The 27,222-nt window shown below is 42.3% G+C and overlaps 1 protein-coding gene across 1 annotated transcript; it reads right to left on the bottom strand.

Moving 5' to 3' along the window:
- Window positions 1–11,538: 11,538 nt before the first annotated feature.
- On the bottom strand, window positions 11,539–12,528 carry LOC137544804 (olfactory receptor 6N1-like). Its single transcript, XM_068265891.1, has one exon. It carries the CDS (start codon window positions 12,526–12,528, stop codon window positions 11,539–11,541), a length of 990 nt encoding a protein of 329 aa, XP_068121992.1.
- Window positions 12,529–27,222: the final 14,694 nt, after the last annotated feature.

The raw sequence follows: 27,222 nt of genomic DNA, 5'->3' as shown, positions 1-27,222 counted from the left end.
TCACCCCCCCACACCAATAGATCGCCCAGAGATCCGACATCAGATCACCTCCCAAATCCATTGTTTACATCTATTCTCTCCTCTAAACACCCACTAATTACCCATCAATCACCCATCAATCACCCCCTATCACCACCTGTCACTTTTACCTATCAGATCAGACCCTAATCTGCCCCTTGCGGGCACCCAATCACCCGCCCACACGCTCAGATTGCCCTCTGACCCCCCCTTATCAATTCACCAGTGCATTAATTACATCTGTTCTTCCCTGTAATAACCCACTGATCACCTGTCAATCACCTGCCAATCACCTATCACCCATCAATCACCCCCTGTCACCCCCTGTCACTGCCACCCATCAATCAGCCCCTAACCTGCCCCTTGCGGGCAATCTGATCACCCACCCACACCATTAGATCGCCCGCAAACCCGCCGTCAGATTACCTCCCAAATGTATTGTTTACATCTGTTATCTTCTCTAAACACCCACTAATTACCCATCAATCACCCATCAATCACCCCCTATCACCAACCGTCACTGTTACCTATCAGATCAGACCCTAATCTGCCCCTTGCGGGCACCCAATCACCCGCCCACACGCTCAGATTGCCCTCAGACCCCCCCCCCCCCCTTATAAATTCGCCAGTGCATTAATTACATCTGGCCTTCCCTGTAATAACCCACTGATCACCTGTCAATCACCTGCCAATCACCTATCACCCATCAATCACCCCCTGTCACTGCCACCCAACAATCAGCCCCTAACCTGCCCCTTGCGGGCAAACTGATCACCCACCCACACCAATAGATCGCCCGCAGATCCGACATCAGATCACCACCCAAGCGCAGTGTTTCCATCTATTCTCTCCTCTAAACACCCACTAATTACCCATCAATCACCCATCAATCACCCCCTATCACCACTTGTCACTGTTACCCATCAGATCAGACCCTAATCTGCCCCTTGCGGGCACCCAATCGCCCGCCTACACGCTCAGATTGCCCTCAGACCCCCCCTTATCAATTCGCCAGTGCAATATTTACATCTGTTCTCCCCTGTAATAACCCACTGATTACCTGTCAATCACCTATCAATCACCCATCAATCACCCCCTGTCACTGCCACCCATCAATCACCCCCTGTCACTGCCGCCCATCAATCACCCGCTGTCACTGCCACCCATCAATCAGCCCCTAACCTGCCCCTTGCGGGCAATCTGATCACCCACCCACACCAATAGATCGCCCGCAGATCCGACGTCCGATCACCTCCCAAGTGCAGTGTTTACATCTGTTCTCTACCCTAAACACCTACTAATTACCCATCAATCACCCCCTGTCACTGCTACCTATCAGATTAGACCCCTATCTGCCCCTAGGGCACTCAATCACCCGCCCACACCCTCAGAATGCCCTCAGACCCCAGCCCTGATCACCTCGCCAGTGCATTGCTTGCATCTATTCCCCCCTCTAATCACACCTTGAGACACCCATCAATCACCTCCTGTCACCCCCTAGCACACCTACCCATCAGATCAGGCCCCAATTTGCCCCGTGTGGGCTCCTGATCACTCGGCCAAACCCTCAGATCCCCCTCAGACCCCCTTCCGATCACCTCCCCAGTGCATTGATTGCATCTATTTTCCCCTCTAACCACCCCCTGAGACACCCATCAATCACCTCCTGTCACCCCCCTAGCACTCCTATCCATCAGATCAGGCCCAATACAACCTGTCATCTAAAAGGCCACCCTGCTTATGACCGGTTCCACAAAATTCGCCCCCTCATAGACCACCTGTCATCAAAATTTGCAGATGCTTATACCCCTGAACAGTCATTTTGAGACATTTGGTTTCCAGACTACTCACGGTTTTGGGCCTGTAAAATGCCAGGGCGGTATAGGAACCCCACAAGTGACCCCATTTTAGAAAAAAAGACACCCCAAGGTATTCTGTTAGGTGTATGACGAGTTCATAGAAGATTTTATTTTTTGTCAAAAGTTAGCGGAAATTGATTTTTATTGGTTTTTTTTTCACAAAGTGTCATTTTTCACTAACTTGTGACAAAAAATAAAATCTTCTATGAACTCGCCATACACCTAACGGAATACCTTGGGGTGTCTTTTTTCTAAAATGGGGTCACTTGTGGGGTTCCTATACTGCCCTTGCATTTTAGGGGCCCTAAACCGCGAGGAGTAGTCTAGAAAACAAATGCCTGAAAATGACCTGTGAATAGGACGTTGGGCCCCTTAGCGCACCTAGGCTGCAAAAAAGTGTCACACATGTGGTACCGCCGTACTCAGGAAAAGTAGTATAATGTGTTTTGGGGTGTATTTTTACACATACCCATGCTGGGTGGGAGAAATTTCTATGTAAATGGACAATTGTGTGTAAAAAAATCAAACAATTGTCATTTACAGAGATATTTCTCCCACTTAGCATGGGTATGTGTAAAAATACACCCCAAAACGCATTATACTACTTCTCCTGAGTACGGCGGTACCACATGTGTGGCACTTTTTTTTACACCCTAAGTACGCTATGGGGCCCAAAGTCCAATGAGTACCTTTAGGATTTCGCAGGTCATTTTGCGACATTTGGTTTCAAGACTACTTCTCACGGTTTAGGGCCCCTAAAATGCCAGGGCAGTATAGGAACCCCACAAATGACCCCATTCTAGAAAGAAGACACCCAAAGGTATTCCGTACGGAGTATGGTGAGTTCATAGAAGATTTTATTTTTTGTCACAAGTTAGCGGAAAATGACACTTTGTGAAAAAAAAACAATTAAAATCAATTTCCGCTAACTTGTGACAAAAAAATAAAAACTTCTATGAACTCACCATACTCCTAACGGAATACCTTGGGGTGTCTTCTTTCTAAAATGGGGTCATTAGTGGGGTTCCTATACTGCCCTGGCATTTTAGGGGCCCTAAACCGTGAGGAGTAGTCTTGAAACAAAAATGACCTGTGAAATCCTAAAGGTACTCATTGGACTTTGGGCCCCTTAGTGCAGTTAGGGTGCAAAAAAGTGCCACACAAGTGGTATCGCCGTACTCGGGAGAAGTAGTATAATGTGTTTTGGGGTGTATTTTTACACATACCCATGCTGGGTGGGAGAAATACTTCTGTAAATGACAATCTTTTGATTTTTTTACACACAATTGTCCATTTACAGAGGTATTTCTCCCCCCCAGCATGGGTATGTGTAAAAATACACCCCAAAACACATTGTACTACTTCTCCCGAGTATGGCGATACCACATGTGTGGCACTTTTTTGCACCCTAACTGCGCTAAAGGGCCCAAAGTCCAATGAGTACCTTTAGGATTTCACAGGTCATTTTGAGAAATTTCGTTTCAAGACTACTCCTCACGGTTTAGGGCCCCTAAAATGCCAGGGCAGTATAGGAACCCCACAAATGACCACATTTTAGAAAGAAGACACCCCAAGGTATTCCGTTAGTAGTATGGCGAGTTCATAGAAGATTTTATTTTTTGTCACAAGTTAGCGGAAATTGATTTTAATTGTATTTTTTCACAAAGTGTCATTTTCCGCTAACTTTTGACAAAAAATAAAATCTTCTATGAACTCACCATACTCCTAACGGAATACCTTGGGGTGTCTTCTTTCTAAAATGGGGTCATTTGTGGGGTTCCTATACTGCCCTGGCATTTTAGGGGCCCTAAACCGTGAGGAGTAGTCTTGAAACGAAATTTCTCAAAATGACCTGTGAAATCCTAAAGGTACTCATTGGACTTTGGGCCCTTTAGCGCAGTTAGGGTGCAAAAAAGTGCCACACATGTGGTATCGCCGTACTCAGGAGAAGTAGTATAATGTGTTTTGTGGTGTATTTTTACACATACCCATGCTGAGTGGGAGAAAGATCTCTGTAAATGGACAATTGTGTGTAAAAAAAATTAACAAATTGTCATTTACAGAGATATTTCTCCCACCCAGCATGGGTATGTGTAAAAATACACCCCAAAACACATTATACTACTTCTCCTGAGTACGGCAATACCACATGTGTGGCACTTTTTTTTACACCCTAAGTACGCTATGGGGCCCAAAGTCCAATGAGTACCTTTAGGATTTCGCAGGTCATTTTGCGACATTTGGTTTCAAGACTACTCCTCACGGTTTAGGGCCCCTAAAATGCCAGGGCAGTATAGGAACCCCACAAATGACCCCATTCTAGAAAGAAGACACCCAAAGGTATTCCGTACGGCATATGGTGAGTTCATAGAAGATTTTATTTTTTGTCACAAGTTAGCGGAAAATGACACTTTGTGAAAAAAAACAATTAAAATCAATTTCCGCTAACTTGTGACAAAAAAATAAAAACTTCTATGAACTCACCATACTCCTAACGGAATACCTTGGGGTGTCTTCTTTCTAAAATGGGGTCATTAGTGGGGTTCCTATACTGCCCTGGCATTTTAGGGGCCCTAAACCGTGAGGAGTAGTCTTGAAACAAAAATGACCTGTGAAATCCTAAAGGCACTCATTGGACTTTGGGCCCCTTAGTGCAGTTAGGGTGCAAAAAAGTGCCACACATGTGGTATCGCCGTACTCGGGAGAAGTAGTATAATGTGTTTTGGGGTGTATTTTTACACATACCCATGCTGGGTGGGAGAAATACTTCTGTAAATGACAATCTTTTGATTTTTTTACACACAATTGTCCATTTACAGAGGTATTTCTCCCCCCCAGCATGGGTATGTGTAAAAATACACCCCAAAACACATTGTACTACTTCTCCCGAGTATGGCGATACCACATGTGTGGCACTTTTTTGCACCCTAACTGCGCTAAAGGGCCCAAAGTCCAATGAGTACCTTTAGGATTTCACAGGTCATTTTGAGAAATTTCGTTTCAAGACTACTCCTCACGGTTTAGGGCCCCTAAAATGCCAGGGCAGTATAGGAACCCCACAAATGACCACATTTTAGAAAGAAGACACCCCAAGGTATTCCGTTAGTAGTATGGCGAGTTCATAGAAGATTTTATTTTTTGTCACAAGTTAGCGGAAATTGATTTTAATTGTATTTTTTCACAAAGTGTCATTTTCCGCTAACTTTTGACAAAAAATAAAATCTTCTATGAACTCGCCATACTCCTAACGGAATACCTTGGGGTGTCTTCTTTCTAAAATGGGGTCATTTGTGGGGTTCCTATACTGCCCTGGCATTTTAGGGGCCCTAAACCGTGAGGAGTAGTCTTGAAACGAAATTTCTCAAAATGACCTGTGAAATCCTAAAGGTACTCATTGGACTTTGGGCCCTTTAGCGCAGTTAGGGTGCAAAAAAGTGCCACACATGTGGTATCGCCGTACTCAGGAGAAGTAGTATAATGTGTTTTGTGGTGTATTTTTACACATACCCATGCTGAGTGGGAGAAAGATCTCTGTAAATGGACAATTGTGTGTAAAAAAAATTAACAAATTGTCATTTACAGAGATATTTCTCCCACCCAGCATGGGTATGTGTAAAAATACACCCCAAAACACATTATACTACTTCTCCTGAGTACGGCAATACCACATGTGTGGCACTTTTTTTTACACCCTAAGTACGCTATGGGGCCCAAAGTCCAATGAGTACCTTTAGGATTTCGCAGGTCATTTTGCGACATTTGGTTTCAAGACTACTCCTCACGGTTTAGGGCCCCTAAAATGCCAGGGCAGTATAGGAACCCCACAAATGACCCCATTCTAGAAAGAAGACACCCAAAGGTATTCCGTACGGCATATGGTGAGTTCATAGAAGATTTTATTTTTTGTCACAAGTTAGCGGAAAATGACACTTTGTGAAAAAAAACAATTAAAATCAATTTCCGCTAACTTGTGACAAAAAAATAAAAACTTCTATGAACTCACCATACTCCTAACGGAATACCTTGGGGTGTCTTCTTTCTAAAATGGGGTCATTAGTGGGGTTCCTATACTGCCCTGGCATTTTAGGGGCCCTAAACCGTGAGGAGTAGTCTTGAAACAAAAATGACCTGTGAAATCCTAAAGGTACTCATTGGACTTTGGGCCCCTTAGTGCAGTTAGGGTGCAAAAAAGTGCCACACATGTGGTATCGCCGTACTCGGGAGAAGTAGTATAATGTGTTTTGGGGTGTATTTTTACACATACCCATGCTGGGTGGGAGAAATACTTCTGTAAATGACAATCTTTTGATTTTTTTACACACAATTGTCCATTTACAGAGGTATTTCTCCCCCCCAGCATGGGTATGTGTAAAAATACACCCCAAAACACATTGTACTACTTCTCCCGAGTATGGCGATACCACATGTGTGGCACTTTTTTGCACCCTAACTGCGCTAAAGGGCCCAAAGTCCAATGAGTACCTTTAGGATTTCACAGGTCATTTTGAGAAATTTCGTTTCAAGACTACTCCTCACGGTTTAGGGCCCCTAAAATGCCAGGGCAGTATAGGAACCCCACAAATGACCACATTTTAGAAAGAAGACACCCCAAGGTATTCCGTTAGTAGTATGGCGAGTTCATAGAAGATTTTATTTTTTGTCACAAGTTAGCGGAAATTGATTTTAATTGTATTTTTTCACAAAGTGTCATTTTCCGCTAACTTTTGACAAAAAATAAAATCTTCTATGAACTCGCCATACTCCTAACGGAATACCTTGGGGTGTCTTCTTTCTAAAATGGGGTCATTTGTGGGGTTCCTATACTGCCCTGGCATTTTAGGGGCCCTAAACCGTGAGGAGTAGTCTTGAAACGAAATTTCTCAAAATGACCTGTGAAATCCTAAAGGTACTCATTGGACTTTGGGCCCTTTAGCGCAGTTAGGGTGCAAAAAAGTGCCACACATGTGGTATCGCCGTACTCAGGAGAAGTAGTATAATGTGTTTTGTGGTGTATTTTTACACATACCCATGCTGAGTGGGAGAAAGATCTCTGTAAATGGACAATTGTGTGTAAAAAAAATTAACAAATTGTCATTTACAGAGATATTTCTCCCACCCAGCATGGGTATGTGTAAAAATACACCCCAAAACACATTATACTACTTCTCCTGAGTACGGCAATACCACATGTGTGGCACTTTTTTGCAGCCTAACTGCGCTAAGGGGTCCAAAGTCCAATGAGCACTTTTAGGCTTTCCAGGGGTGCTTACAATTTAGCACCCCCCAAAATGTCAGGACAGTAAACACACCCCACAAATGACCCCATTTTGGAAAGTAGACCCTTCAAGGTATTCAGAGAGGGGCATGGTGAGTCCGTGGCAGATTTCATTTTTTTTTTGTCGCAAGTTAGAAGAAATGGAAACTTTTTTTTTTTTTTCTCACAAAGTGTCATTTTCCGCTTACTTGTGACAAAAAATAATATCTTCTATGAACTCACTATGCCTCTCAGTGAATACTTTGGGATGTCTTCTTTCCAAAATGGGGTAATTTGGGGGGTATTTATACTATCCTGGAATTCTAGCCCCTCATGAAACATGACAAGGGGTCAGAAAAGTCATAGATGCTTGAAAATGAGAAAATTCACTTTTTGCACCATAGTTTGTAAACGCTATAACTTTTACCCAAACCAATAAATATACACTGAATGGGTTTTTTTTTATCAAAAACATGTTTGTCCACATTTTTCGCGCTGCATGTATACAGAAATTTTACTTTATTTGAAAAATGTCAGCACAGAAAGTTAAAAAAAATCATTTTTTTACCAAAATTCATGTCTTTTTTGATGAATATAATAAAAAGTAAAAATCGCAGGAGCAATCAAATAGCACCAAAAGAAAGCTTTATTAGTGACAAGAAAAGGAGCCAAAATTCATTTAGGTGGTAGGTTGTATGAGCGAGCAATAAACCGTGAAAGCTGCAGTGGTCTGAATGGAAAAAAAGTGGCCGGTCCTTAAGGGGTAGAAAGCCCTAGGTCCTCAAGTGGTTAATTGGCACTTTTATTGGCCTGAGGAAGCGGGCTCAGCCCCGAAAAACGCGTTGCCTATGCAAAATAAAAACTTTTTGTTTACACAAACGTTTTCATTACTGAGGTAAGCCACCTCAACCTTTTTCTATTTTATTCTGTTTTTAAATGGTTGTATACATACACCAGGGCGCCTCTTTCCTCATATTGTGCTATAATCATCATCCACTATACTTTTGTTCTTTCAGGAACTTATACCTAACAGTTTGATGAATGACAGGAGTCCACCAATCTCAATTTATGAGTGATTCCAATATTTTTATATGACTATACCGGGCTGACCTTTTGTATCCACTTTTAAAAAAATCGCAATATTTGTATTAATGTCTACTGGTAAGTAAATGCTGATTTATTTTTCATACGGCTCATTGAGTTGTTTGGGACAGTTTTAGTCTGCTTTTTACTTTGTACCTTTATCCCAAAACCTCTCTGAATCATATAGAGTTTCTGGATGACTAGTGTTGGTTGAACCATTACACTACCATCAACTTATATGCAATTCACAAACTGGTTTCCTGAAAATTTGCGGAACTATCCAAAGTTTGATGAAATTTTCACGGGACTGCCAGAGGCATTCTCGCTCATCCTAATTTGTGCAAGCCGTGATATTCTGAAAAGAAAGCAGATATTTATCATAAGTGAAATTATAGACTTTTGTAACAAATATAGATGGGGCAGCGGCGACGGACAGCACTGCCACCATCGCTACCTCCGTGACCCTGTCTAAACAGTTTCCCGTGCCTCGGGCGTCTAGCACGCTGAGGACGGGTTTGTCAGCTGCCCATAGGGTTGTGTTGATGCGTGCGCGCGCACACCGTCACAACCTTTATGCGGCAAAGAGGCGGCTCAACTGACCCGTGGGTCGGCTGACCTCACGCCATGCGCCCGACGCCGCTGATTGGCTGGACACAGGGGGGCGTGCTGCGAGGTCTCCTCGGGCTCTTAAGCCCAGAGGATTCAGTGTATCTTTGTCTGCTGTTGCGATCACTACGTGTAAGCGCTCAGACCTTAGTTAGATCCGGTGTGCTTTGATCCGGGAGGAAACCGGGGATTTCACACAGCTCTAGGATTTGTGCATTACTTATTGTATTATCTGTTTATGACTCTGGCTCGTTCTTGACTATTCTTACTCTCTAGTGATTCTGTACCTTTGCCTATCTGATCTAGTTACCGACTCTGCCTGAATTTCGTACCTCTCTCTGCTCTAGTGATTCTGTACTTTAGCCCATTTGATATTGCTGCCAAACTCTGCCTGTTAACCGTTACTTCTCTGCCTTCCGATTTTGTATTATATCTGCCTGGCTGTTACCGACCCGATTAGTCTGACTTCGCTACTCACCAGTGAGCCCTTGTCACTGGTGAGGTGTTAACTGTACTGAAAGAGCCACCAGCTCCTCTGGTGAGCTGTAGTCAAATCTGTCAGTATATACTGTATGCACCAATCACTACACTTATTACAATAAAGTATGACTAAGGTCTTGATATCTTTGTATTACTATATTTGCATTATTGGTGATTCTGCAGATCACCACATAATCAGATATAGTATCTGCATTATTGGTGATACTGAAGATAACCAAATAATCAGAACTTTGTACTTGCTGACACTTATCGTTACAACTTTTTAAGGGAATGTACAGCATTAATCATGTTATGGATGTACAGGAGGAAATCGGTGTTGCCCTACCACATCAGAATGTGGCTTTGTGTCATCTCCCATATGCCAATGGTCTTACACTGGAATTAATCTTGTGGAAGGCAGGTCCTCTTGTTATGGGCCTAACAAGCAGTAAGCAGATAACCACCCTTTGCAGCAATATACTGAAGACAACAGACCACATAATAACGAATAAAGTTTTAGTGGAAATATTAAACTACATACAAGTAAAAAAATGGCAATTACACCGTGCACAACAAACAACCCATCAAGTAGCACAAAACCTGACTAACTAGTGAGCATTAATCAATATCTACAAACATATACAAGCAATACATAGGCAGGAGGAATGTCAGAGGCAGGATGCAAGACCAAAACTAGGTCATAAGAACAACAAGCACACAATAACATGAACGGTTTAGACCAGGAAGTCCAGGAATCACCAGCACACAGGGCCTAGTAAATGAGATATTTTACCAAAGTTTCAGAGAAGAAGAAAACTTTATATAGGAAATCCACAGATATGTTGGTTGGATGATCATGAGTTCCATAGTTTGATGTGAACACCTGTTGGTGTGAAGGTGGAAGTTTTAAAACGATCCAAGGCCATGGTGCCATCTGCAGGTGAAACTGGGAGCTTCAAGAATTTCAAAGTCTGCAGAGGACCACTTATTGGTGCGCAGTGGAAGCTCACTAAAGCTTAGATTCATTTCTGCCACCAGCAGATGAAACAAGATATTGCATGATTCCTGGCACCTTCCCATTTAGCACTTGTGGTATCCACTGCATTGATATGTATAAGCATATATGCAGAGATCTGATAAGGATCTGAAACAAAAGTTTGATAAAATTGCAATTCTGGAGCTTGGTTAAAGGACACCTAAACTGAGAAGGATATGGATTTGTCCATTTAAAATAATACCAGTTGCCTGACTCTCCTGCTGATCCTGTGTCTCTAATACTTTTAGCCACAGCCCCTGAACAAGCATGCAGATCAGATGCTCTGACTGAAGTCAGACTGGATTAGCTGCATGCTTGTTTTAGGTCTGTGATTCAGCCACTACTACAGCCACTACTAAGGGATCAGCAGGAATGCCAGGAAACTGGTATTGTTTAAAAGGAAACATTCATATCCCTCTCAGTTTAGGTTCCCTTTAACGGATGAAGCTTTACTGGTTTCTATGGACAACTCTTTCACTTGCCTTTATGAATCAGCGCCTGAGAGGTCTGTTTATAACTAAAGGTGCATACACACCTTTGGCTAATGTTGCTCATCGGGGATCAGGACTCGCTCTTCTTGGGCATCACCGCTGGGCCAGCCTGTACAGATGCGGAGTGAGCTGTGTAGCCGACAATGCATACTGTTGCTATGCAAGGAGGCGAAGGGATGACAAAGCGGGGAGTACATGAAATCATGTGGCGGGAGGTGGGTGGGGGGAGGGTGTGCATAAAGGGTTGGCCATCACTTGGCCAAATTGATCCCTCGGGTGGATCGCTTGTGGGTAGGCGGTCAAGGGCCTCAATACACAAGCCTGACTATTGGCTGAGGTGGTCATTATTGGCCACCTCAGACAACTTTAGTCATGCGTGTGTAAGAGGCTTAAAAATCATGGCTCCTGATTGGCTGTCTGGGCAGAGGGGGGCAGTCTGGAGCCTGGGAGAAAAGGAATAAAGAGTTGAGTGACTGTTTGTGGAGGGGGGGGGGGCAAATAACCCGAGCTACCGCGGGCTCTAGCACCTGTTATTCTAATGGGTCTAAGGTCAAGTGGTGAGCTGCATAGTAAGTCTTTTGGGTAATCTTTTGAGCAATGTAACATTAACTAATTTATATATACTGAATGTACAACGCTATTAATATTGGGTGAATACTACATTCCTCCTTTATACGTAGATCCATTATCATTAATATCCTTACCCTATTTTTATACTGCAGCAAAGCAGGTTCTGATATATTTGCAGCTGATTTTATGTCTGATAGCATCTTTAATGTCCTTGTTTCTCAAGCTGTATATAATAGGATTCATCACAGGACTTAACACTGTATATAAAAGGGCCACCAAAGAGTCCACATCTGAGGAGTACGAGGCTTTTGGACGAACATACATGAAGATAATGGGTAAGTAGAAAACATTCACAACTGCAAAGTGAGAGGCACAAGTCGAAAATGTTTTCTTGCGACCTGCACGGGAATTGATTGTAAGAATTGCTAATATAATCTTAACATATGAAATAACAATCAGTGTAAAGCTTATCAACATGAGGAAGGCAGCAATGGAAGAACCAACGGTCACATTGAGGGATGTGTCAACACAAGCCAACTGCAACAGTGGAGGATGATCACAGTAGTAATGGTGGATGATATTGGGACCACAAAAAGGTAATTTTAAGGCTAAGATCAATAGTACCAGAGGAGCTGCAAATCCTCCAGTCCATGCTGCAGCTGACAGTGTTATGTATAACCTTTTCGTCATCATAACTGGGTAATGTAAGGGGTAGCATATTGCTAAGTAGCGATCATAAGCCATTACAGTAAGGAGTAAACACTCAGTTGCTACTAAAGACAGGAAGATATACATTTGGGCAAGGCAAGCCACGTATGAGATGGTATCAAGATTCATCAAGAACTTGGCCAGCATCTTCGGGATGGTTACTGAGCTGTAGCTCATGTCAAGGAAAGACAAATTACAGACAAAGAAATACATCGGGGTATTCAGATGTTTGCTAAAGATGACCATAAAGAAGATAATCCCATTGCCACAGATGGTGAACAGGTAGAGGCAAAGAAAAACGCAAAAAAGCACAAGGTGATATTTCTGAAGGCTTGGAAAACCAAAAATAATGAATTCTGTCACACGGGTTGAAGTTACATTTGAAGAAAGAGTTGATGGAACATAGTCTTTTTTGGTCTCCATGGGATAAACAAAATCAAGAATATTAATAACAGTCATTTTAAAGCTCATAACAGGCACTAATAGTAATTATTCTATAACGTCATTTATGTAAATCAAAACATTTGTAAAACAGTTGCTAATTGACGTATGTAACAACACCATGCTCAGTTATTTTTTCCATCATCTGTAATTAAATATTGGACAATGGACAACATAAATCTAACCAAAGAGTTATAGACTTAAAGAGACTCCGTAACAAAAATTGCATCCTGTTTTTTATCATCCTACAAGTTCCAAAAGCTATTCTATTGTGTTCTGGCTTACTGCAGCAAGTTCTACTATCACCATCTCTGTAATAAATCAACTTATCTCTCTCTTGTCAGACTTGTCAGGCCTGTGTCTGGAAGGCTGCCAAGTTCTTCAGTGTTGTGGTTCTGCTATGAACTCCCCCAACCAGGCACCTCTCTGCACACTGCCTGTGTGATATTTAGATTAGTGCAGCTTCTCTCTGTTCTATTATCTTTTACAAGCTGGATAAATCCTCCTCTTAGCTGGCTGGGCTTTCACATACTGAGGAATTACATACAGGCACAGCTGTCTGCACTCTGCAGGAAGAAATAGCCTGACACTTCAGTGGAAGATAGCTGCAGGGGAAAAGAAACACACAAATGATCTCTTGAGATTTAAAAGGAATGCTGTATACAGCCTGCTTGTGTATGGATGTATTTTCTATGTGTGGACATACTGTACATCAATCTACTTCCTGTTTTGGTGGCCATTTTGTTTGTTTATAAACAAACTTTTTAAAACTGTTTTTAACCACTTAATGCGGCGGGGAGCGGCGAAATTGTGACAGAGGGTAATAGGAGATGTCCCCTAACGCACTGGTATGTTTACTTTTGTGCGATTTTAACAATACAGATTCTCTTTAAATGTAAATCTATGTAATAATATTTAGCATCATTTAGATCCATTTAGGATATTATGCCTTTGTCAGCTGCTGTGTAGTTGGTAAAGGTTGCATTAATTGCCACCCTTTGATTATTCTTTGAATTGACCTTTCTGATCTCTTGAGCTCAGTTTGCTGTTTCTTTGTGTAGCCTTTCCTCCTTTTGATGCTTACAATAACCATTTATTTTCCTATAGTGATTTTTTTTCCCACAATCATTAAAGTTTCAAAATGTACACGTTCAATTCATTCATTCATAATTGTTTTTTCACTATATTTTTATTATAATTTTTTTTTCATATAGAAAATAAAAATACACGTTGAACACAGAAACAAAGAGAAACTGAATACACAGTGAAATCGTATAATATGGTAAATGAATAAATCGGCAGGTAACCAGAATAAAGTCACACACTATATCCAAAGAGGGATAACAAGGCAGAAGCATCTGTTCTTCATATAGAATACAATTGTGTTTATAGGTTACCGATGGTTGAGCAAGAGGAAAGCTCAACATCCAGTGCATCCATATCTGATTAAACACATGCAGTGTAGATTTATTTTATTTATGTATTTATATAGCGCCAACATATTACGCAGCGCTGTACAGAATATATTGTCTTGTCACTAACTCTCCCTCAGAGGGGCTCACAATCTAGTCCCTACCATAGTCACATGTATGTATATGTCGTGTAGTGCATGTATCATCATATGCATCATAGTCTAGTGCCAATTTATGGGGAAGCCAATTAACTTATCTGTATGCTTTTAGGGATGTGGGAGGAAACCAGAGTGCCTGGAGGAAACCCACGCAGACACAGGGAGAACATACAAACTCCTTGCAGATCTTGACCTGGTTGGGGTCCGAACTGGGGACCCAGCGCAGCAAGGCGAGAACGCTAACCACTACGCCACCGTGCTGCCCACATGAAATGTAAACTGCATATCATATATAACAAATATCAAACAGATTTTATAAAATAATGCTATTGCTTGTGGCAAATAGCTCTTCCAAAATCTAGCAATTAGACATCTATTGGCAGCACAGACCAAAGAATAAATATGTTCTGATATTTAGGGCTTGTTCACATCATACATGCTTCCATGCGCATTTGGAAGTGCATATGACGTGGTGGCACGCAAGAACGGCAGAAGGGCATAGACAGCCCTTCTGCCATTCACATCAAAGGTGCTGTGCAGCAGTACGATGCACTATGATGCATGCATTCTGCCCACAATCGCAGAGCTGACCCATTCACTGTTAATGGATGGGATCAGCAGTGCAGATGGCATGCGATCGTACGTGTTGTAAACTGATCCCACGGCCATCTGCGCTGCGTGGATGTGAAGTGAACGAGGTCTTACTAAAGCCAGGATAATTTTACAAACTATGCCACTCCCACCACTTTTCCACCTACTTTTTGGTACTTTTTTCAATTGCAGAGTGATGAAAGTGAATTTTATTGGGCCCTGTGTCATGATGTGCTTGCATAGGAAAAAAAAAAGTAAAAAAAATATATATAATGTGCAATTACTGGCAGGGCCGGCCTTAGGTTTCACAGTGCCCTGAGCGAAACCTGATTTTTGTGCCCCCCTGCATCCTCTTTGCGCATGCAAGATAACTTGCTGGTTCAACCAAAGTAACTTTAAGTGAAAATTTGCCAGGGGTATGATTAATTATGGGCAGCACTGTATATGGGCCCTGCTGTTTATAACATTAACACAATAAAATGAAAACTTTTTTATTTTTTTTAATACTCATGCTTACATTAGACCAATTTCTTTTCTCTATAAAGACAGGTAAATAACCCTTTTTAACTTACCTTCCATCGGCTTGCTTCCTAACACAAATAAAAAATACTGAAATACTAGAATAAGTTAATAATTTAATATGGTTGCAAAATATAAACAATACAACTAAAACCAGAAAGCACACAACACTCTATCCCAATGTGTTTATAACAATGAAACATGTTTGAAAGTGAGACCTCTTGTCTAGAAATTAATATTACTTATTCAATACATATGAAATGCACAGTTTTGTTTAGCCCTCTTGAGAAAAAAAATGATACAGTAAGATTAATTCTGTATTTATACTTTCACTGTAAAAAGAAACAATGAATCTGTTATTTATTTTGAATCCAGTTGGGAACGCTAATCAGCCTTGATTCCCTGGTGGCATCTACGTTTTTAATGGCCCTTCTAGAAATGCTGTTGTAATTAATTGTAAAGCAAACTCCCATGTGACTCATCCTACAAAACATCTAATGTATAGACAAGGTGGTTAATAGTATACCGTTAGTCAAATAACCAAAAGTAAATAAAATATTGTAAGTAATTATTATAACACACATTTATAGCAATCTTTACATGTTTATACTGTAATAGTCACATTAACAATACAATAAATAAAAACCACAATATTAATTATTTTTATTCAGAAAAATATCAAGACTACGGGATATCACCCCCAAATTATTATGCCCGTCTCACCCTATAATACAGGTAGAGTTAACGAATAGATAAGGGAGCCGGGGCTATATTCAAAAATTAGAAAAACTTTATTATAGCACCAGTATAACATGAACTGTCAACACTCAATAAAAAAATCCCCATTAAAATTTACATTTGCTAACCAGACCTGTATATCATTGCATGCTGGTATTGGTAGTCCCATGGAGTGCACTCCCATTGAGGAACCATGCTCCGTTTGCAAACAAAGTTATTTCTTCAGGTTGGAGAAAGCCCCATGTAAGTCTAAATTGCCTTTTTAGGTTGCTCTCAGGGTGTCTTTAAATAATTATTAGATTTTTAGAACATTTTTTGTTTTTGTAAATTAGGAAAATGTGGAGCCTCACAAGTCATATTTCTTTTTTTTTTGTTTAGAGCAACAAGTACTCGTTTTACTAGTTTTACTGCAGACTAATACAACTGGGACCCTATCCAGCATGATAGACACCTGCTTCTATGGATCTGTACTTAGTGCCTGTCATGATCAATGTCTTTGAGAACATACCTGCCCAGTCACTGGTAGTATTTCCAAATGTGAGTCACCCCAGCTATGTGTCACGGTTACAGCCCATGCCATTCTCTTGCCATGATAGTTCCTCTGCTTGGTTTTTCTTCCAGGTCTGCTGCTGCCTCAGTCTGCTGTTACCCCAGTTATTATGGTATACTAATGTTAGATAGGATTCGGCGCTCAGGATCAGCCTCTCCTAACACAAGCTGGTGGCTCACTCTTCAACACGTGGAGGGGCAGATCAAACAGCAGTGTCCCCCCAAATATGAAATACTTACCGGATAATACGGCCAAACCGGCATGACAGCGCTTCAGGGGTATAGGCCACCCCTCAGCCACACCGGCAACCTCTGCTAGGCACTTGTATATCTAGTACAGTAGGCGTCACCTCTGGGATAGCTCTAGTTGCTTGTATTTACCAGCAGGAAATGAGTGGATAGTCCTTTGCTTCAGAAGGTAGTGGGCAGAACATTGTCAGCACCAGCTAGTCAGATGTGGATTTAAAGCGAACCTAAAGTAAAAAAAAAAAAAGACTTTTACTCACCTGGGGCTTCCAATAGCCCCCTGCAGCTGTCCTGTGCCCTCGCCATGTCCCTCTGATCCTTGTGTCCCCGCCGGCAGCCACTTCCGGTTTCGCCGTCAGGAGCCGACAGGCTGGGAAAGCGAGTGATTCTTCGCGTTCCCAGCCACAATTGCGCCCTCTATGCTGCTATGAAGCATATAGCAGCATAGAGGGTGCAATTGTGGCGCGTTCCCAGCCTGTCGGCTCATGACGGCGAAACCGGAAGTGGCTGCCGGCGGGGACACGAGGATCAGAGGGACACAGCGAGGGCACCGGACAGCTGCAGGGGGCTATTGGAAGCCCCAGGTGAGTAAAAGTCATTTTTTTTTTACTTTAGGATCACTTTAACACCAGACTGCTCCTGATTGGACCAATCCTGCATTTGATGAGTAACAGTGCCCGACTACTACAACTGCATCAATACCTGTCTTGGAAGGTCACGCTGTGTTTGTTTCTGGAAAGGGATTGGCAAACGTGGGACCCAGCGTGCAGACACCTTAGACATGAACAGTTCATCATGAATAATTTTCCACACTCTACTATAACTGAGGCTGGTTTAATTCACAATCATTTGGATGGTTGTTCGTCTGTCTTCCAGGTTTAAACACTCCACTTTCTTCACTGTGGCCACATCACCCATCAATGATGGTCTTCCAGGTCTTGGCTCATCCGTGAGGGGCATGTGACCACTTTGGATATACGTTTTCTACCTCACAATAGTGTCATAAGATGTGCAATCATTTCCATTAACTATTATTTCACCATGAATTTACCAGACGCTATTACCCTTCAGGAACTTTAGCATGCTGCGAGCCTAAGTCTTTTCAGTAGGGATACGCATTCGGATTTCGCGAAATTTAAATTTCCGAATTTCCGATCAGAAATGCGAATTCCCGTTCAGAACCTGGAAATCGGAAAACAGAACTCGGAAATCGGATTTCTGCAGAAATACTGCATTACTGCAATTCGGTAATTTTAGCCCAATCACAAAACTCGGAAGCACTGGACCAATCAGAGAATGCAGAAAAAACTTGGAAGTATTTGGCCAATCAGAGAATGCAAAAAATGACCAGTAAAATCTTTACTCGGAATTCGGAAATCCGAACTCAGAAATCGGATTTCTATAGAAATACTGCATACCCACAACTCGGTAATTTTAGCCCAATCACAGGACTCGGAAGCATTGGACCAATCAGAGAATGCCGATTCAATTCGGAAGTATTTGGTCAATCAGAAAATGCAAAAAATGAACCAAAAAACACTACTCGGAAATCCGAATTAGGAAATCGGAAAGTGATCGGAAATCTGCTGAATCGGTAATCAGCATTGGCTGAAATCAGAATTTCTGTGGAATCGGAAATCGGCATTTCCGACCATCCTTACTTTTCAGTCTCACAATTTAATCACTTTTGGCTATGGATGGTTGGAAATGTAAATTTCCAGTTCTGCAGAAATTCCGATTTCCGTCAATGCCGATTACCGATTTCACGGATTTCCGCTTGGTTTAAGATTTCCGTGTTCAGATTTGCAAGTAGTGTTTTTTTGGGTCATTTTTTTGCATTCTCTGATTGGCCAAATACATCTGAGTTCACTCTGCATTCTCTGATTGGTCCAATGCTGTTGAGTCTTCTATGACGAAACATATCGGGCAGGGTTTAGGTCCAGAAGTGAGAGGATGACGAGACGAACGAGCGTGGGTAACCGAGTCGTAACCCGATCTGGATGATGTGGACTGCAGCGCGCACAGACACCGGAGACAGCCATAGAGGGGGACATACTAGGCAGCCGGAGCCCAACTTGACGGGGGAGAGCCCGTACAAAAACTCTGTGCCTTATGAGCAAGTCTGTATATTGTAAGTGCAATTGCTTTTTATAGTTTAATCATTTTTTACAGTTTTACACTATGCAAGGTTTTTTATCCATTTGAGGAAATCTCAATACATATGGAAGTGCTTATATGAGAAGACCAACATAGGACAAATAGACATCACCTATGGAGGTGGGGGACGGCCCTAAGTGTCCCGATGCGCAACTAGGCCTGATTGAGGTCATTCTATCTGGTGAGTCTGTTTCCTTATGGGATGGTGGTGGAGTTAACTGTGAAGACGCAGTACAGTGGATTGCATATCTACCACAGAAGACTGGATTGGGACTTATCAAAAGCACTGAATGTATTATTACAGGTTGTGGTAGCGCTACCTTCTTTTAGAGATCCTTACTTTTCAGTCTCACAATTTAATCACTTCTGGCTAGGGATGGTCGGAAATGTCAATTTCCAATTCTGCAGAAATTCCGATTTCCATCAATGCCGATTACCGATTTCACGGATTTCCGCTTGGTTTCCAATTTCCGTGTTCAGATTTGCGAGTAGCGTTTTTATGGGTTCCTTTTTTTACATTCTCTGATTGGCCAAATACATCTGAGTTGACTCTGCATTCTCTGATTGGTCCAATGCTTCCGAGTTCTGTGATTGGGCTCAAATTACCGAGTTATGGTAATGCAGTATTTCTACAGAAATCCAATTTCCGAGTACGAATTTCCAATTTCCGAGTAGTGGTTTTTTTTTTGGTTATTTTTTGCATTCTCTGATTGGCCAAATACTTCCGAGTTGTTTCTGCATTCTTTTATTGGTCCATTGATTTTGAGTTCTGTAATTCCGAATTGCAGTAATACAGTATTTCTGCAAAAATCAGATTTCCAATTTCCGCATGGAAATTCGGTAATTTCAATTCCGCGAAATCCGAATGAGCATCCCTACTTCTGGCGTAATCTAAGAAAGCAATAAAGGATACAATGAGCTGATTTACTCAACATCATGCACTTGGGACCAATGATGACACCGACAAAATGTCAACGATATACCATATTAATTGCTGGGTGATAACTAAACTTTACGATACCCACTTGTGCTCCTAGATGATCTGGATTTTATCCATTGCAGTAGGTCTCACACACACCAGGCCATCTTCTTATTGGCCCAGACCGTTGACCAATAGGGAACCCTGGCAGGAGCTTTGATAATGCTTTTGCCAAAGCTCTTTTGTTCGATATTAGAAGTCAATAGAGGAAGCAGTGGAGGAGAGCAGCAGTCCTGGTGGTGTCTGGCATGTAGCAGCTGATGTTGGGTGACTGTCAGCTGTCTGGCATTGAATAAGTGAGCATTGACGGGAAGCACCAGCCGTGGAAGATCTTCAAGAAAGGTCACTGGTGAAAAAAAGAGAAGACAGAAGTGTACAGAAAAAACAGGAGATGCTTGGAAAAATATATTGGGGGGGAGGGGGGGGGTGTTACTGAGAGCCCAATATAGTTCGGTATGATGTCAGATGATGTCTGTCAACTAAATTAGAGTAATACAGTACTTAAAAAGTGTTTTACAGCCAAGGCTTCCACTGTGTAGGCAGGTGGGGAGAATGAACCTGACTCCACTGGGGTTAGGAAGTTGCTTATAAAGAGTTCCTAAACTTTCCAAACTCTTGGGGAATCAAAGGGCAACCAAAGGCTGATCAAAGGGCAACTACTTGGATACATTAAGGCAGCTTAAAAATATTTTTTTTTACAAAGAAGGAAAAGGATAATGTAAAGTATTACATGAAGGGAGAAGTTTATAACACTAATCAACTGCAATGACTGAAGAATACCACAGGGTGGTAGTACACCATAAAGCTACATTATAATTACGCATCTATCACAATCTACATAATGGCAAGGGATAGTGTGTGCATATGTAAGTTGTGCTGTTTAAAATCTTCAAAATCTTCAAAATTACAACTAAAGGCTCAAGGACTGCACAACTCGTGCAATGCACTAATATTTGCTTTCTTTCTATCTTTGTCTATTTTTTTGCTCTGCAGGTGATGACTGCTAATGAAAACCTTTGGACGCTTTCTACTGTTTAGAAACAACACATTTATCAGTTATAAGGGTGACACTACTTTCTACGATCCCTGTCATTTGAAAACTTGTAAATGTGCTTGATTACTTGCTGATACCAGCTTTTTTTTTTACAGATTAATTTCTCTGCAATTATCCAGATGTTCATTGATAACCGTTTTATATGTACAGTGTGTCTAGAAAATAAACAGCCGGTTCATATTATTCATATTTTGTTTCTTTGCAGCCTGAAAGGAAGACACACATGCAAAAATATTTTTCCAGCTGTATTTACTCAGTGTAACTTATAACAGCCAAGGAAAGATTATAATAGCAGCAGTTAAAAAATAATATATATATATATATATATATATGTATATATATATATATTTATATATATATATATATATATATATATATATATATATATATATATATATATATATATATATATATATATAATTGTATCTCAAAAGAAGGAAAAGAGTTGGCACTCCAGTGAATGCTGGGGGATGTTGCACGAGCATGCACTCTCTCCTCTCACTCTGGTGTCCTGGGCGTGCTCAGATGCTAGCAAGACACTGTAGTACGATTCAAGGAAGGGAAAGGGAGATCGGCACTGCTGATAAGACCTTTAATCCAGAGTGGTGTACATAAATACTTCAGCATGCAATACATAGCATAACAATAAGGATACTTCAAGTCATCATGGAAGCAAAGAGTGGTGTGAACGTACCAAATCTTGGAGAGTAGTGCGGTGGGTGCTGGGCACAGGTGCCTTACGGCCGTTTCATGCAAAATGCGCTTCTACAGAGGCTGCATATATATTATTATTATTCAGGAAGAAATTAAATGGTCATGCATCTAACCAAGATGCACCTGCCAAACACTGCGTAGGAATTAACAATCCTCAAAAAGGCACAACTGTGCTCACTGCAGTAGAACAGGTGCATTAAGAACTAATGCATCTCACAATACAAACAATGGAAGCAAACGTATGCATTACACATTATTCAACTTATTTTTAGGGGACCTTACCCTTCTCTTATTGAGAGAGACATCAGTTCCACGCTGCAGAGCATGTTAGCAGGGACGCCACGTGCACAGTTGTGCCTTTGTGCGGCTTGTTAGCCCTATGCAGTGTTTGTCGGGTGCATCTTGGTCAGATGTGCGACCATTTCATTGAATTTCTTCCTGAATAAAATTGTACATATATATATATATATATATTAGCTGGATAAGGGCCTTTCTATGCTGGGCACAAAGGGGGTGCCCAGGAGTTAAAAAAAAAAAAAAAAAAAAAAAAAGAAGGGGGTGTGGCTTACATCAATAATGACTATTTCATATATATATAAATATTATACATTTTTAATAAGCACAGGCAACACGTTTTGTGGGATTCTGTCCACTTCCTCAGGCCAAATAAAGTGCTGAAGGGTTTTAAAAGGTGCAGAGAAGGTGCAGGTGCAAAGCGACTCCCTCACCCTTCCACACAGTTGTATTTTCCACACCAGGCCCGTTGTGTTGTGTTACAATGGACAATATATTCGCAATGCAATGCAAATATTCCTATGGAGCTTCCACACAGAGAAGTGGGCAGTAACACAAGTAACAAGTAACTCGTGCATTTACAGTGGCAGTGAGGCATTCTTTGTACTGTATACCTCACTGTATGGTTGCAATGCAGCAGTAATGCATGGTTCCAATTTTTTTGCTACTTCGCATTGTGATCGCATTGTGATCTTGTTGCAAAGCAACTGACTTGAAAAAAGGGAAAGGACTCTAAAGGTTCACCTGCTTCAAAAAGCTATTTCATACACAATCAGGTGTAACTAATCACCATCTTCAATGCATATCAAAGTAATTGGCCTCCAACTGTGATCAATTATAGTCATTTTGATTAATTTACCATAAAAAAAGCTATTCCTAGAGCATTCTGTTGTTTGTTGTGAAACTGAAAGCAGACAATCGCCTATGAACGGAAAGGTCATGACACAACATCACAAGTGTAATGATCTGCTCTGCTGTCTGCACAGGCAGGCAGCTTTTTGACCATTTTTCAGGTCTGTATGCTGCAGGCTTGCGCTTTAGAAGCTTCAGTTTCACAACCAAAAGCGATCTTAGATTCGCAAATTTTGCGTTCTGACTCCTCGGATTCGACATTGTTAGCCGAGTCTAAGGGTGAGACAGCGCTTTGGTTTTGCGAATCTGATACTGAGGGATCTTTGCTTTGTCCGGGGAATGTTTCTGTTAGTCTGCCCTGTACCATGAATGAAACTGTGATGTCCACTCGCACGGACATTTGTGAGTCCCTTTCTTGCTCTGAAAAGGGTGCTGACTTTCCACCCTGTACTCTGGATGAGACAATTTTGCCTTGCATAAAATCTCCTACAGGGAGCCCAGAGGCTCGTCTAGGTATTGCAACTAATCTCATCTGTTTTTCTGCCATTTCGGAATTGCAGTCTGGTTTGACAGCTATGCAAGATTCTGCGTGCAGCGCAACTAGAGTCAGGGAATCAGTGTTTGTTCCAGTAGATATTCCTGTGCATCCTGTTCATGAAGATGAAATTCAGTCTCAGCGTATTGTAGAACCATCCCTGGGACATCTGCCCTGTCCGCAGAATGTATTTGATGTTTTGCCCTGTAACATGGAAAGTTCAGAATCCTTGATTACTTTGTCAGAAAACTTGGGAAATGATGCTCCTGAGGTCTTGTTTGATGTTCTGGAGGTCTCCGAGTTCCTCCCAAAGGGTGCAGAACTTTTAGGAGATGCCTCCTTCCCCCAGGTCCTTCTGAGGTATTGCCCACTTCAGTAGGCATTGCTGTTATGCTGACTACTTTTGCAGCTCTTGTGGAGCTTCAGTCATGCGTAGTCAATGATGAGTTTTGGTTAGATACAATTACAGTCACAGAGACTTCTAAGTCTGAGTCCAAGTCTTGTTTTGAATGACCAGTACTTGTGACCACTACTTGTGATGATTTTCTTCCTGGTCCTGGTTTTAGTCTTGTCGTGACTGGCTCTGAGGTTTGCAGTTCCTTGACATGTCCAGAAGTTTCTCTTGTACTAGTGTACCCAGATGCGCTCTGTGAGCCAGAATGCCCAAGTGTGTCTCGGTTACCAGCATGCTCAGATGCTTCCTCTGTGGAGACATGTTCTGATATTGCCTGCCTACCTGCATGCCCAGAAGTGGTCCCTGAAAGCCCTGATCTTGATGGTTGTCCTGGTAATTCTGAATCCGGAATTGTCATAGGTTCTATAGGGGTTCTTGATAGTTCTCCATGTGAACCTAAAGTGCATTCTGGCCTCTTGGGATCTCTGCGGAGCTTTAAAGTGTTCTGGGAGATTCTGGGAGAAATTTTTCTTGGTACCCTGGATGGGATCAACAGTGGCTTTTGTGTTGATAGGGACACTTCGAATAGTTATTGTGGGAGGTTTGGTATTTTTGGATGGTCTCTGGAAGGTGGTGGGTATTGCTCGGAGAGTTTCGATGGGTTCTTCTCTGGCACTCACAGTTCTGATGGGTGTTACGCTGAGGCTTGTAGTACTGATGGGCATGTCTCGGTGGGTCCTGCTTCCGATGAGTTCGGTTTCGGGAGGATTGATTCTGGAATTGGGCCTAGTCGGGCTGCCCCGACCATCATGAGTGTTCAGCCAGACTGTTTTGTTGGAAATATCAGTTTTGAGGGACGTCTGGAAGCCGTCCCTAGAGGGGGGGGGGGGGGGGGGGGTACTGTAATGATCTGCTCTGTTGTCTGCACAGGCAGGCAGCTTTTTGACCATTTTTCAGGTCTGTATGCTGCAGGTCCCTGGAAAGGAGACCTGTCTTCACTCTGCAAGTTTCAGAGTTGCTGTTCTGGTGAGGGATTTGCATCCACTTGTCATGCAAATTGCTTATCTGCTTCCTTTGAAGGCTTGCAGTATAAATACCATTTCCTCCCAGCATTCCCTGCTGGTCATAAAGGTTTGGTTCTGCTAGACTTACCTTGAGTTTCAGACCTCTGCTAATTGTTTGCTAATATTATCTTAGAGTAGTTATCCTTGGGAGTGCACCAGCATTCCTTCTAGCGCAGTCAGGTTGTTTATTATCTGTATTGCCTAGTTCTGTCTTATCTGTTGCGATTGTTCTGTCGCCAGCGGTGGCTGACAGGGAATCGCTCTGTCTGTTCGCATTCGCCTCAGCGTTAGAGGCGGTGGATCTCTCTGTATTCTGTCTTAGGAGTGTGAGCCAGAGCAGCGGTTGCTACTGGTTGCTCCATTTGTCTGTCTGTTTGGATCGCATCCGCCCTAGCGGTAGAGGCGGTGGTTTCTGCTGTACTCTGTCTGGGAGTGTAAGCCAGATCTGCGGTTGCTACTGGTTACGTCTTCTGTCTGTCTTGTCTGGGACGAACGCTTGCTGTTTGGGTGAGGCAACCGATTAGCAAGCGTTCGCGTTCTCTGTTTGTTTTCGTCTTTCGTGTTTCCTTGGTTAGTCAGGGTTGGTACGCTTTGTCGCTGTTGCGCTTAACGTGCAGTGACCGTGCCTTGCACACGCTTTGTCGCTATTGCGCTTAACGTGTGGTGACCGCGTGTAGCTAGTCCTGTCTGTTCCTTCGTGTTGGATTGCTGTTGCTAATTGGTTCTGTCTTTATTCATTCTATGTTCTGTCTTTGCTCCGTCTTGTGTCTCTGCTAGCAATCGCCATTCTTGCGATTGCTTTCACACTTCGCTGTTGTATGTCAACCGTCGCTGGGTGGCGACTAGATTGGTGGACATACATACATTCTGTCTCTGTGTTCACTCTCTCTCGAGTGGCTATCTTGCTCTGTATTGCTCCACTTCGTACAATTTCTACCTGGCATCTGTGGCAGTGCAGAGGGTTTATTCCTATGCACTCCACAGCTCCATCTCCCGGTTGGAATTCCTCTCTACTAGTGCATTTGCACCAAAGCTGGGTTCCCTTTTCCAAATGCTTGTGGAGGGTTTCCGCAGTGTCAGCGCACAAGTTGTGCGTTGACCACGGAGATAATTCCCTATTCTTTACAATAAGGATAAAGTTGTTAATAGACACAGGTCAAAGATGGATACAAACTTTTTGGATTCCTGGCTCTTAATGTATGACTGATGACACATGAATCTTGATTGTTTTCACTAAGGCATATTTTTGTTGGCTTTTCTTCTTGTTCTTGTTTTGTTATTGTTTTAACCACTTGAGGACTGTGGTGTTAAATCCCCCTAGTGACCTAGTGATCGTTCCACAGTTGTTTATTTTTTTAATAAATATTTATTTTATTATTTTTTTTAATACATGTGGTTATTTTTTTTTATTTATTTTATGTTGTGCCCTTCCTCCCTCCCCCCGCCAGCCAATCAGCGTGATCGGCTGTCATAGGCTCCAGCCTATGACAGCCGATCACTCCCCAGCCTATGCAGATCGCAGCGCTGTACACCCTAATTAGACAGCGGTTTCGCCGTCTAACAGTCTCCGAGCGGCGATCGCCAATGGGAGACTGAAGGCGGAGGCTTCCAAGCAGGAGATGTGCACGCAGCCTGCGTTTGATCTCCTGCTAGCCCTATAGAGAGCCGTTCACGCCAATCGGCGTGGAGCGGTCCTGGGGCTGCCGCACTGCTCACGCCAATTGTTGTGGAGCAGTCGGCAAGTAGTTAATGTTCCACTGTTTTGTTGCACTACTCATGGGGTTAGTAATAGCCCCACGTGGGTTATGTAATTCATGCATCTTTCATGTATTGAATCTTATGCCTTGTTATAATGTTAACTGGCTTGTGACTTTTTATTATGATTGGTTTTTTTCATAAAACTTGCTTAAAATTCATTTGATAAGAAAAAAAAAGATACAAAAGAACTTAAAGTGGACCTGAACTCTTGCACAGGACAGAAAGAAAACGTAGAGAAATACACCCTGAATGTATTTAGAGAGCTTAGCTGTAATGATCTGCTCAGCTGCCTGTGCAGGCAGGCAGCTTTTTGACCATTGTTTAGGTTTGCATGCTGCAGGACTCTGGAAAGGAGAGCTTCTGTCAGTTTTGCAGCTTGTGCTTGCTGAGGAATTTGCATACGTTGTCATGCAAATTGCCTGGCCACATTCATTGGAGGCCTGTACTATAAGTACTATGTGTTTCCCACAATGCTTGGCTGGTCATAAGGATTCCTTCCTGTGAAACACTCCTGGAGGAGTGTCAGCCTTACTCTCTGTTTGAAGATCAGCTTAGAGTAATTCCTGGAAAACTGCACTAGGCAGGTTTCCTTAGTGCAGTTAGGATTGCTTATCTGTTTGTTTGTTCTGTTGCGATTGTCCTGTCCCAGCGGTGGTCGACAG

This window comes from Hyperolius riggenbachi, chromosome 2 (genome assembly GCF_040937935.1).
Source record: "Hyperolius riggenbachi isolate aHypRig1 chromosome 2, aHypRig1.pri, whole genome shotgun sequence".
NCBI classification, from domain to species: domain Eukaryota; kingdom Metazoa; phylum Chordata; class Amphibia; order Anura; family Hyperoliidae; genus Hyperolius; species Hyperolius riggenbachi.
Note: the sequence above shows the minus strand (reverse complement) of the source record. Positions and strands in the feature narration are given on the sequence as shown.